The following is a 12,765-nucleotide window of genomic DNA, read 5'->3' as shown; positions in this document are numbered from 1 at the left end:
AAAAAGCTGATTGCGCCAGCTGAATATCAACCAGAAAAGGAGAAATTAGGTTCTTACCTGCTAATTTACTTTCTTTTAGCTTCTCCAGACCAGTAGAGGCTAATCTTTACGAATGGGTATATATCCAATCATGACCAGCAGGTGGAGACTGAAAACAAAATTGTGGGACAATATATAATATACTCCCTTCTCTATTTACATCAGTCTGCCGAATAGCCAAGCAGAACTAAGAACTGGAAACAGAAATAAACAATACTCCAAACAGGAGTAACAACTAACATACCCAAATGCTGTTGGAAAATGCAGAGGAGAAATACCAAAAGGAAAAAAATGTCCCCACAGCTCGCCAGCTAAGCCAGCCGAGCCACAGCCGCTGTTCTTTAATTCTCCCCGGCCCTAGAAAAATACTAGAACCCGCAGCAAAAAACAAAACTGCCCAAGCAACAGCCCCAACACAACAATAACAGACAGGGTGGGGACCTCTACTGGTCTGGAGAAGCTAAAAGAAAGTAAATTAGCAGGTAAGAACCTAATTTCTCCTTCTTTAGCACTCTCCAGACCAGTTGAGGTTAATCTTTACGAATGGGACGTACCAAAGTAGTCCCTCACACTAATGGGACCCCCGAAGGGCCGACACCAGAACACGCACACCGAACACCGCATCCCGACGCGCCTGAACATCTACCCGAAAGTGTCTGACAAAGGAATGCAAGGAAGACCAAACCGCAGCCTTACAAATGTCCTCTGGAGGCACGAGCAACGACTCAGCTCAAGAAGCCGCCTGACCCCAAGTGGAATGAGCATTGATAAACTCCGGAATGGGCTTCTGCCTCAGAAGATAAGTGGAAGCAATAGTCTCCTTGATCCAACGTGCAATAGTAGCCTTAGAAGCGCCAGCCCCCCTACGAGGACCCGCCAGAAAGACAAAGAAATGATCTTATTTCCTGATCTCCTGGATCCACTGCACATAAGAGCGAAGGACCTGACCAACATCCAACTTGCGCAGCTGGCTTTGCTCAGAAGAGCCCTCCTGACTATCCAAGACTGGGAGGACCACAGATTGATTGACATGAAAAGGAGAAACTACTGTCGGTAGAAAAGAAGGAACAGGCCTCAAGACAACCCGCTCCCTAGAAAACTCCAAGAAGGGAGCCCTACAAGAGAAAGCCTGTAGCTCAGAAACACGCCTAGCGGAAGAAATGTCCACCATAAACATAGAAACATAGAAAGATGACAGCAGAAAAGGGCTATAGCCCATCAAGTCTGCCCACATAATTCCCGTCTGGCGTTCTAAGGCGTACTATGCCGTTTGTGTTCTTTTTCCTGTCGCTAATGTATCTGAAGAAGGATTTGTCCCTTTTCTTGATGTTCTTCGCTAGAGTTTCTTCCATATGAAGTTTGGCCTCCCTGACTGCTGTTTTGACCTTCAGAGTAAGGTCCTTCAAAGAGCAGCCGCCCGACGGTTCGAAGGGCGGGTGCACCAGAACAGATAGAACCAGATTGAGATCCCAAGATGGAATAGAAGGCCGCACGGGAGGCCTGAATAACTTGGCCGCCCGCAAAAAGCGAATCACATCAGGAATGGCTGTCAAACGCTGACCTGTCACTAATCCCCGAAAGGCTGACAAGGCCGCAAGCTGAACCCGGAGATAAGACCAAGCCAGGCCGCTATCCAGGCCATCTTGCAAGAACTCTAGGATGTTAGGCAGGGAAGCACGAAAAGAAACCACTCCCCGCACCTGGCACCACCCCTCAAAGAGACACCAAACCCGCACATAAGCCCGAGAGGTAGAAAGCCTCTGGGACCCCAAGAGTGTAGAGATCACTGTATCTGAATACCTCTTCTTACCAAGGCGACCCCTTTCAAGAGTAAAGCCATAAGACAGAAGGGAGACGGGTCGAACATGGGAATGGGACCCTGCGTCAGAAGGTCATCCAAAAGAGGCAGAGGAAGAGGATCCGACCCCAGAGCGTCACCAGATCCGCGTACCATGGATGTCGAGGCCCATCCGGAACTACCAGACCCGGATGGTGAACAATGCGGAGAAGAACTCTATCCACTAATGGCCACAGAGGGAACACGCACAACAGCCCTTCTGTTGGCCATGGTTGAACCAGAGCATCCAGACCCTCGGCCAATCCGTCCCTGCGACGACTGAAGAAGCGGGACACCTGCACTATCAACTGAAAAGCCACGGGGCTGAGACACCACTCTCCGGGATCTAAGATGTGACGACTGAGGAAGTCCGCCTGAACATTCTCCACCCCGGCTATGTGAGAGGCCGAGAAGTCCAGAAGGTGTGACTCCGCCCAAAGCATGAGCCAAGCCGCCTCCTGCGCCACCTGAGCACTCTTGGTGCCCCAACGATTGACATAAGCCACCACCGTGGCATTGGCCGACAGGACTCTGACTGACTTGCCCATCAAGAGGGAGCGGAAAGCTAAAAGCGCAAGACGGACGGCTCTGGTCTCCAACACATTGATCGACCACCTTCGTGGACCAGGTGCCCTGAGCTGAGTGACCTAGACACTGATTCCCCCACTCGAAGAAACTGGCATCCGTGAGAAGCACTGTCCACTGTGGTAGATCCAGACTCACCCCCTGAACCAGATGAGAGGTCTGGAGCCACCAACGAAGACTGCAGCGCGCCAAGCCTCGCAGAGGGACAGGGACATCCCAACTGTGCCTCTGGGGTGACCACCTCCAGAAAAGAGTAAAGATTAACTAGTAATCATAAGATCCACAAAAAAGTTAATCCAGAGAGCAATTATAGAGTTAATATTAGTCAAATCATTAATCTAAAATTTATTAATTAAGTGAAGGAAAAGATCTCAGAGTTGCCACTCCTAGGATCATAATAATATCATCCAATATGGAATAGTGGCGTGGATATCTTTCATAGATCTTAAAAACCTTCACTGGTATTATATAATGGTTTGACTAATTACATCAACGTGACAATTGAAACTAAAACTCTCTACATATTGTTTAGTAAAAAAGTACTTGAATAAAACTATAAATAAAGTGACAAGCGCAATCCACTGATTAAAGTGACTGATGCATTGGTTGAATATATAAACTTTAAAGTGGCTGGTGCTATGACTGGCCTATTAAAGTGACTAATGCTATAAAGAACCTAATTAAAGTGGCTAATGCTTTGTGCTACAAACTGTGCAAAAAAGGGCTAATGCTGGCTAGATACTTTCCTAATTAGAAACTCTACAGTTGAAAAAGTGACTAGTGCAAAAAGCTAACATAACCATACTGATAAACAGTGCAATAAGCTCAATAGGTGTATTGATAAACACTTCAAAACGCTCACTAACTGAGAGTTAGGTAGTTGTTTAAACTGCCGCAAATCTTATATTGAATTAAAGGGACAAATATAAATTGAGCTTATGCAAATGGCAAAAAGTATAGTTTATCAAATGGAAGGCTGCTAGAATAGCTAACCAAAACTATAGAGGCAAATAACAGTCAGAAAGCTGATATGATAGTCAGCCTAACAGTATAAGCCAAAAATGGCACTTATCTTTTAAAGATAGAAAAACGGCAAAAAGATTTAAGTGTAAGAACGTCCTGAATTGCTTGTATTAAAAGTGTTATCCAAAAAACCCTGATGAAGCCGCACGATAGCGGCGAAACGGATCCCGTCGGATAAGATAAGATACACAGTGTTACACCGGCATTTAAATCTTTTTGCCGTTTTTCTATCTTTAAAAGATAAGTGCCATTTTGCTCTCTGGATTAACTTTTTTGTGGATCTTGTGACCACCTCCAGAACAGAGCATACTGAAGAGGATGCATGTGGGCCCGCGCCCACCTCACCACGTCCAGGGACACTGCCATCGACCCCAAGACTTGGAGGAAATCCTGCGCCCGAGGACACCGGGACGCCAAAAGAAGGTGAATCTGAGATTGCAAATTTGCTTACCCGGGCCTCTGGAAGGAAGACCTTCCCCAAAGAAGTGTCAAACAGAACCCCAAGGTACTCCAGACGCTGAGCTGGGATCAACCGACTCTTGGAAAGGTTGACCACCCAGCCCAGCGACCAGAGAAACTCCACTACCCGAGCCGTAACCCAGATGCTCTCCTGCAATGACTTTGCCCGAATCAACCAGACATCCAAGGAGGGGTGCACCAGAATGCCCTCCGACTGCAATGCCACCGCGACAACCACCATCACCTTGGTGAACGTACGGGGAGTCGTGGCCAGGCCCAAGGGAAGCGCATAGAACTGATAGTGCTGACCCAATATCGCAAAGCAAAGAAAAAGCTGATGAGAGGCCTAAATGGAAACAGGCAAGTAGGCTTCCGCCAGAACGAGAGAAGTCAGGAACTCACCCGGCTGAACCGCCAGAAGGACAGACTGGAGTGTGTCCATGCGAATAAAAGGGAATTCTGAGAGCCTGTTGACCCCTGTTTAAACCGAGGATGGGCTGAAAGGTCCCCTCCTTTTAGGGCCCTACAAAGGATATGGCGTACCAGCCGGTGCCGCACTCCTGAGGGGACACTGGACAACCGCTTTGAGATCTAGCAAGCACTGAAGGGTCTGGCGATGGGCAAAATTCCAGGGCATAACCGTCCCGCACCACCACCAGGACCCACTGATTGGACGTGATCTCGGCCCACTTGGGAAACAAGTTACTCAGCCGGGCGCCCTCTGGAACCAAAGGGGGCGCTGTCAAAGTTCCATCGTGCAGGACGGGCAGCAGGGGAACCGGGGGGGGGGGACTCCCAGCCCCCGACGAGCCCCCTGAAAGGACTGCATGCGCCGAGTCAACCGACCCCGGGGAAAAACCGGAAGCCTGGAAAGAAGCAAGACGCGGATAAGAGGTCATAGCCTAATACTGAATGGCAGCAGGTTCAGAACAAATGTCAGGAAGTTCTGTTTCACACAAAGAGTGGTGAGCGCTTGGAATGCTCTCCCGCCGGAGGTGGTGGCAGAAAATACTGTGCTGGGTTTCAAACGCATGTTGGATGCACACCTTCTTGCAGATCATATTGAGGGATACGGGAAAACTGGGTCTCCAAAAAGGAGCACCTAAATGGGCCTCCGCGTGTGCGGATCGCCGGACTAGATGGACCTTGGTCTGATCCGGTGAAGGCATTTCTTATGTTCAACCCCACGCCCTGGGCGAAACTTGCGAAATTCCCGCAGACGCCCCCGGACAGTGCCACCCCGAGATGCCGGGCGGGCACGGTCCTCAGGTAGACGGGGCACCTTAGAGTCCGTCAGAGTCTGAACCAACTTATCTAAGTCCTCTCCAAACAAAAACGACCCCGAAAGGGAAATTTTGTGAAGTTCAGTTTTGGACGCAGCAACCACCGACCAAGCACAAAACCACAGGGTAAGGCATGCAGCTACCAAAAGCCCCAGACTTAGCCGCGCCAAGTCACAAAGAGCATCTGAGAGGAACGAGGCAGTCATCTCAATCTTTGCCACCTCCTGATCCACTAAGGACCAGTCATCAGACTCACGATCCAGGACATGCTCAGACCACTGAAACACGGTGCGAGCCACCAGCCCCACACAAAAAGCCGCCTGGACCTCCAAGGCAGAGACATCAAAATTCTACTTAAGAAATGTCTTTAATGTACGCTCCTCAGAGACCCTAAGAGCAGAACTTCCCGTAACATTTTTTTTTTTTGGGAGGTGGAGGAAGTGGGGGGAGGGACCCCGCTCAAGACCCGCCGGGCTTGACACCCCCGAGGTCGGACGAACCCCCAAACAGAGCTCGCCCAAGTTCTGTCCGGCCAAAAACAGGGACTAGAAACCCCCTAATCAAATTCCAACAGCCCTACCAAGGGAGATGGGTACAGATCACTCAACACCTGCTGGAGACTGAAAGAAGACTGATGAGAATAGAGAAGGGAATATATTATATACTATTCCACAGTTTTGTTTTCAGTCTCCACCTGCTGGTCATGATTGGATATATACCCATTCGTAAAGATTAACCTCTACTAGGTTTAATGAAATATGGGGGCCATTGACATTGTTTTGTAATGAATAAACACCATTTTCTTAACATTATTTATGATTGGAAGGGAAAGGGGAGGGTTTATATAAATGAAAAAAAATAAAAATAAAAATGTAAAAAAGAAATATTGACAAAGATTGATTCAATTAAATAATTGTATGGAAAGGGAGGGGGGAAGAAGGGTTTAGATATATATACCTTTGTTATCATCTTGATAGATTTATCAAGTGATTTTAGTAAATCTATGTATTACTTATATTGTGCACTTGCTGAAAGTTTAAAAATGAATAAAGAATTATAAAAAAAAAGATTAACCTCTACTGGTCTGGAGAGTGCTAAAGAATGTGAATTTATTAACTGGAATATGTTAGCTTTGGAAAATGTGCATAGCAGTTGTCTTCAGATTGTTTTCAGTAGAAAAGGAAATGCATTTCTGTTTTTACTGTATTTCACCAGTGTTGCAGTACATACCAAGTTTAACTTCTTAGGATTACCAGTTCAAATTATTGTGTTATTTTTTTATTATTATTTCTAATTTGTGACCCCTTGTTCTGCTTTTGGTGAGGATCTGTCAGTGTGGTAGTAATGGCAGGTGAGGAGATTAGAAGGCAAGGAGGAGAAGGAATTGGAACCCTCCTCCTTATTTTATGCTCTGACCTTTGCTGTAGCTGGTAGGGATCCCCAAACACCACAAGCTGAGGACCTCCTCTGAAGGTGGCAAGAGCTCCCTTCTACCAAGTTCAGCAGTCAGCAAACAGTGTCCTTGAGCCATCGACACCAACAACTAAGCATGCAAAGGATGCCGATACTGGTGGTTCACACCAAACTTGGTAAAAGAGAGTTCTGGATGCCACTGTAGAGGTCTTCAGCTGGCAGATCTTGGAGATCCTCAGCAGCTATAGTCTACAATTGACTGTCTGGTTATGCTACTGATATATTGTTAGCCTAAAAATATAAATATATGTTGGGAGTTATTGACCCTGACAGCTTTCTGATGATCCATTACAACTTGTTATCTGCATATTATTTGAAATTTTAAATGCATATGCCCCTATACGTGATGGAACAGTTTTGAGTTAGCACTTGGTGATATTGGCTATGCCACTGGCATATGCAAGTTTATAAGAGCTATTTTCCAATATAAAACACGATTTACATATATAACATGTTTAATCAAATCAGCCCCTTTAAACAAATTATCCAGATAACTTGGTTTTTTGGGGTTTTGTCTAAAGCAGGTAGGTGAGGATAATACATTTCAGCATATGTATAAACATCTATCAAGATATACTAAAACTTAATTCATAAACACGCATTCATATTTTACAGGATCTTTTACCGTTTCTGAATTTTCATCACCTTGCAGCTCAGGTGCTCTCTGCTGCTAAAATGGAAAGAAATGTCTTTCAGTCTGTGGAAATTAAATACAAATGTTATATTGCTATCCTTTATAAGACAAAAACCACTTTCCAAGTGCACAAATCAGTTCCTCCGTATTTGTTCTATGTGACTTCTCCAGCTCTGGTGATCTGCTTTGCTAAAGAAATATGGATTACATTACTCTCAAACCAGAAAGGCTTGAGAATGCCGGAGAATGTGGTGAAAGCAGTTAGCTTAGCGGGGTTTAAAGGTATGGATAATTTCCTAAAAGAGAAGTCCATAAGCCATTATTAAGATGGCTTGGGGAAATCCATCCATCTGATAACTTTCACGATTCATCACCCCACCCCCAGACCCAGCCAATCTCCACCAATACATTCAAGAATCTTCATGCTATTGACCTTTGACTCTCTCTACCACTGTCTCACCCCTCCTCTCAACCACTATGCTACACAAATCTGTAAACAAGGATGTCTCCTCCTATAATACCATTCTCTCCTCTGCTCTAGATACCCTCGATCCCCCCCCCCACACCAAACCCCAGCCCTGGCTGAACGTCTTTGGCTCAAATTCTGCATTCATGCTGACTTCATACAGTTCAAACTCCTCCTGACCTCTTTCAGTCTGTTCTTTCACTTGCCAAACAGGACTATTACACCCTTTTGATTAAATCTCTTGACTCCAACCCTTGCCATTTCTTTGCTACACTGAACTCTCTACTCAAAATGCCCTCACCTCCAACCCCTCCATCACTCTCCCTCCTTACTATGGCCAAGTACTTCTAAGACAAGGTTCCATTAACCTTCAGTTCTTAACCAAGCCACCTCCAAGCTACAGGAGTTGTCTAATGCTAAAATGTTAATGCTAATATGTGTTGTATGGCAGACTGCTTTTAATGTAGACACTGCAAATGTAATCATGATACAAAAAAAATCTATTTGAGTTGGCTGTTTCAAAAGGTAAACAGGAATCTGGCAAAGGCTAAAAAATATGGGAGCAGTTTCATACTGCTCACAACTCTTTAAAGTTTGCAGATATTTTTCAGTTTTCAATTTCACACATACTTTTAGGTTAAAAATTGTCCACAAAAAAGCACTCACATGCCTCTTTTTTGTATGGGACCTTGTCGCCTAAAAAGTGCAGTATGTTTGAAAATACATCTTCCCCAAAGAGAGATAATTTTCAAATAGCTCTTTCTGTGCCTAAGACATTGTTTAACCCATGGGAATGGTTTTGAAAATTGATTTTATGTCTTATTCCAGATGCATGACTTCTGTCTTACTGATCTTGCCAAATGATCCAGTTCCTTCAGCCAGGAATCCTTGGGTAATCGGTAAACCTCCAGCCAAGATTCTCCACCACCTGCATTGAGAAACCAAGTTCCTGTAAACAACCAGCTATCGGGAGAAAAGGAATCAAAAAAACAGATCAACTAGTGTCATAGGTAGTCCAAATTTAGAAGCTTATGTACAAGTTGAAAAGTATATATCTTCTCCTTCCCCTCATCCTACATAATTTTTAAAAATATTTTTATAAATATAGTATCAAAAAAGGTCAGAAAATACAAATCCTACAATACAGAAAAATACAAAACCCCAAACTCTAATGTTCCCTCCCCCTCCAAAATACAGCGACTGTATACCAGCAACAAAACTATCTTTAAACAAAATAAACTGAAATGCTGAAATACCCATAGCAAAAGTATAACCACTCCAGTTATGAATAACCACTCGATTGATGCCAATCAACCAAAGACTGCCACTATTTCTCAAATAAACAAACAAAATAAACAAAGTGCAAATAACTAGAATTATCAGGATGCATGTAAATCTAAGATGAACAAAGAACATGATACAGATATTATGTGTACAAATAAGTAGGGTTTAGTATGAACATAGTACATGATGTATTTATTATCTGTTTAGATTGTAAGCTCTTTCGAACAGTCTGTCTTTTTTGTGATTCTGTACAGTGCTGCGTACATCTGATAGCGCTATAGAAAAAATTAATAGTAGTAAGGAAATGATACTAGTATTATATATGTATACATGTAGGATGATTGATTATGGTATTGAAAACCATCTCAGAAAACGCTAACTCTGTTTTGTAACACCTTCACAGAAGCTCATGTACATGGATCTGAATTGACTCCCCAGTCATTGGTAGCGGAATAGAAGCTTCCAATAAACCTGAAAATATACCTTGATTTTTCCCTACAAAGCTGAATGTAAATACTTAAAAATATCCCCAGCTTTAATCAAACATACAGGAATGAAAGATTAGCTTTCTTACCTCTGCTAATCTTCCTTCTTGTAAATCTCCTCTGGAGGCTGAACTAGAGGGTTCTTGTATGTGTGATAGCGTCTGCTGCAGGGCAATTAAAAGATGATCCTTTCCCTTTGGGCTACCTGACCGGAAGCTTCCTGTCTTGCTCAGTTTTGATCCTGCAGCTTCAGTGCATGGTTGAAATCAGTTTATTCTGTTCATGATTTGTTTTCAGTTTCTAGTCTTTTTTTATTTATTTTGCGGAGCCTGGATGTGGACAGCTTTACAAGCAGACTTGCTTGAAGAACTTTTAGAAAATTCGCAACTGCCGCACCGCGCATGCACGAGTGCCTTCCCGCCCAACGCAGGGCGCACGGCTCCTCAGTTCTCAGTTTTCCGCAGAGCCGAGAAGTCCTACTCTCTGTATTTTATAGTCCTTTATGTTTCTACCTCACAAGCCTTCTTTCAATGTTCAAAGTTCATATTAATTTGATTTAATGCTTATTAGTAGCCATCTAGGACAGTTTGTAGTGATACTAGTATTGCAATAAGGCACAAAATCAAACAGAAATTACAATAGCTAATTTAAAAAAGTAGAAGCATAGAATAGACAGAAAAGGTTTCACTGGTATGAAACCCAGTCACCCAAGTCTAATCTGTCTAGAGCAGTGGTCTCAAACTCAAACTCTTTGCAGGGCCACATTTTGAATTTGTAGGTACTTGGAGGGCCTCAGAAAAAATAGTTAATGTCTTATTAAAGAAATGACAATTTTGCATGAAATAAAACTCTTCATAGTTTATAAATCTTTCCTTTTGACTAAGTCTTAATAATAATATTGTAATTTATAGCTAAAGAGACATATGATCAATAAACTATTTTATTTTACTTTTGTGATTATGATAAACATACCAAGGGCCTCAAAACAGTACCCCTACAATTAAATCTAATGGGAAAAGGCTTTTGGGGAACCCCCCTCCGCCAAAAAAAACAATAAAAACCCTTTTAGAACAAGGTTTCAGATTTAAAGGATAAGGGTAAATGGTTCCACATATCCAATCTGTCTAATAGTTCCAAAGATAAATATAAAGGAGAAATTAGGTTCTTACCTGCTAATTTACTTTCTTTTAGCTTCTCCAGACCAGTAGAGGTTAATCTTTACGAATGGGTATATATCCAATCATGATCAGCAGGTGGAGACTGAAAACAAAACTGTGGGACAGTATATACTATACTCCCTTCTCTATTTCCCTCAGTCTGCCGAATAGCCAAGCAGAACCAAGAACTGGAAAGACAGAAAGAAAACAATACTCCGAACAGGAGTAACAAATAACATACCCAAATGCTGTTGGAAAATGCAGAGGAGAAATACCCGAAGGAAAATGTCCCCACAGCTCGCCAGCTAAGCCAGCCGAGCCACAGCCGCTGTTCTTTAATTCTCCCCGGCCCTAGAAAAATACTAGAACCCGCAGCAAAAAACAAAAACTGCCCGCGAAACAGCCCCAACAACAACAACAGACAGGGTGGGGACCTCTACTGGTCTGGAGAAGCTAAAAGAAAGTAAATTAGCAGGTAAGAACCTAATTTCTCCTTCTTTAGCACTCTCCAGACCAGTAGAGGTTAATCTTTACGAATGGGATGTACCAAAGCAGTCCCTCTCACGGGCGGGACCCCCGAAGGACCGATACCAGAACACGCTCACCGAACACCGCGTCCCGACGCGCCTGAACATCTACCCGATAATGTCTAACAAATGAATGCAAGGAGGACCAAACCGCAGCCTTACAAATATCCACCGGAGGCACGAGCGACGACTCAGCCCAAGAAGCCGCCTGACCCCGAGTGGAATGAGCCTTGAGAAACTCCGGAACCGGCTTCTGTCTCAGAAGATAAGCGGAAGCAATCGTCTCCTTGATCCAGCGCGCAATAGTAGCCTTAGAAGCGCCAGCCCCCCGACGAGTACCCGCCAGAAGGACAAAGAGATGATCGGATTTCCAAAATTCCCGGGTCCGCTGCACATAAGAGCGAAGGACCCGACCGACATCCAACTTGCGCAGCTGCGGAACAGGCCGCAAGACAACCCGCTCCCTCAAAAATTCCAAGAAGGGAGCCCTACAAGAGAAAGCCTGTAGCTCAGAAACACGCCTAGCGGAAGTAATGGCCACCAAAAAGACCGCCTTCAGAGTAAGGTCCTTCAAAGAACAGCCATCCAACGGCTCGAAAGGCGGGCGCACCAAAACAGAGAGAACCAGATTGAGATCCCAAGAGGGAATTGAGGGCCGTAGGGGAGGCCTGAGCAACTTGGCCGCCCGTAGAAAGCGAATTACATCAGGAATGACCGACAAACGCTGACCTGTCACCAACCCTCGAAAAGCCGACAGGGCCACAAGTTGGACCCGGAGAGAAGACCAAGCCAGGCCTCTATCCAGGCCATCCTGCAAGAACTCTAGAATGTTAGGCAGGAAAGCGCGAAAAGAGACCACTCCCCGCCCCCGGCACCATCCCTCAAAAAGACGCCAAACCCGCACATAAGCCCGAGAGGTAGAAAGCCTCCGGGACCCCAAAAGTGTAGAGATCACCTTATCTGAATATCCCTTCTTACTAAGGCGACCCCTTTCAAGAGCCAAGCCGTAAGACAAAAGAGAGACGGGTCGAACATGGGAATGGGACCCTGCGTCAGAAGATCGCACACGAGAGGCAGAGGAAGAGGATCCGCCACCAGATGCCTCAACAGATCCGCATACCACGGACGACAAGGCCAATCCGGAGCCACCAGAACCACCAGCCCCGGATGGCGAACAATGCGAAGCAGTACTCTGCCCACTAATGGCCAAGGAGGGAACACATACAACAGCTCCTCCGTTGGCCACGGTTGAACCAGAGCATCCAGACCCTCGGCCAGACCATCCCTGCGACGACTGAAAAAACGGGGCACCTTGGCGTTGCCACTCGTGGCCATCAGGTCCATTAGGGGCTGCCCCCAAGCCTGCACTATCAACTGAAACGCCACGGCGCCGAGACACCACTCTCCTGGATCCAAGAAGTGATGACTGAGGAAGTCCGCCTGAACATTTTCTACCCCGGCTATGTGAGAGGCCGAGAGGTCCAGAAGATGGGACTCCGCCCAAACCATGAGC

The 12,765-nt window shown here is 45.1% G+C and overlaps 1 protein-coding gene across 17 annotated transcripts in view; it reads right to left on the bottom strand.

Annotated features, from left to right (window-relative positions):
- The window catches only part of WDR93 (WD repeat domain 93), a 384,961-nt gene that overhangs the window by 71,701 nt on the left and 300,495 nt on the right, over window positions 1-12,765 (bottom strand). For 16 of the 17 annotated variants that reach the window (XM_033921071.1, XM_033921076.1, XM_033921082.1 and 13 more), the window contains 2 exons: window positions 8,648-8,727; window positions 7,325-7,369 (listed from right to left, as the gene is read on the bottom strand). In XM_033921071.1, the coding sequence (XP_033776962.1) occupies window positions 7,325-7,369; window positions 8,648-8,727 (125 nt within the window). The remainder of the gene's footprint in view (window positions 1-7,324; window positions 7,370-8,647; window positions 8,728-12,765) is intronic. The other variant, XM_033921083.1, reaches the window with a different exon arrangement.

Source organism: Geotrypetes seraphini, chromosome 14, assembly GCF_902459505.1.
Source record: "Geotrypetes seraphini chromosome 14, aGeoSer1.1, whole genome shotgun sequence".
NCBI classification, from domain to species: Eukaryota; Metazoa; Chordata; class Amphibia; order Gymnophiona; family Dermophiidae; genus Geotrypetes; species Geotrypetes seraphini.
Note: the sequence above shows the minus strand (reverse complement) of the source record. Positions and strands in the feature narration are given on the sequence as shown.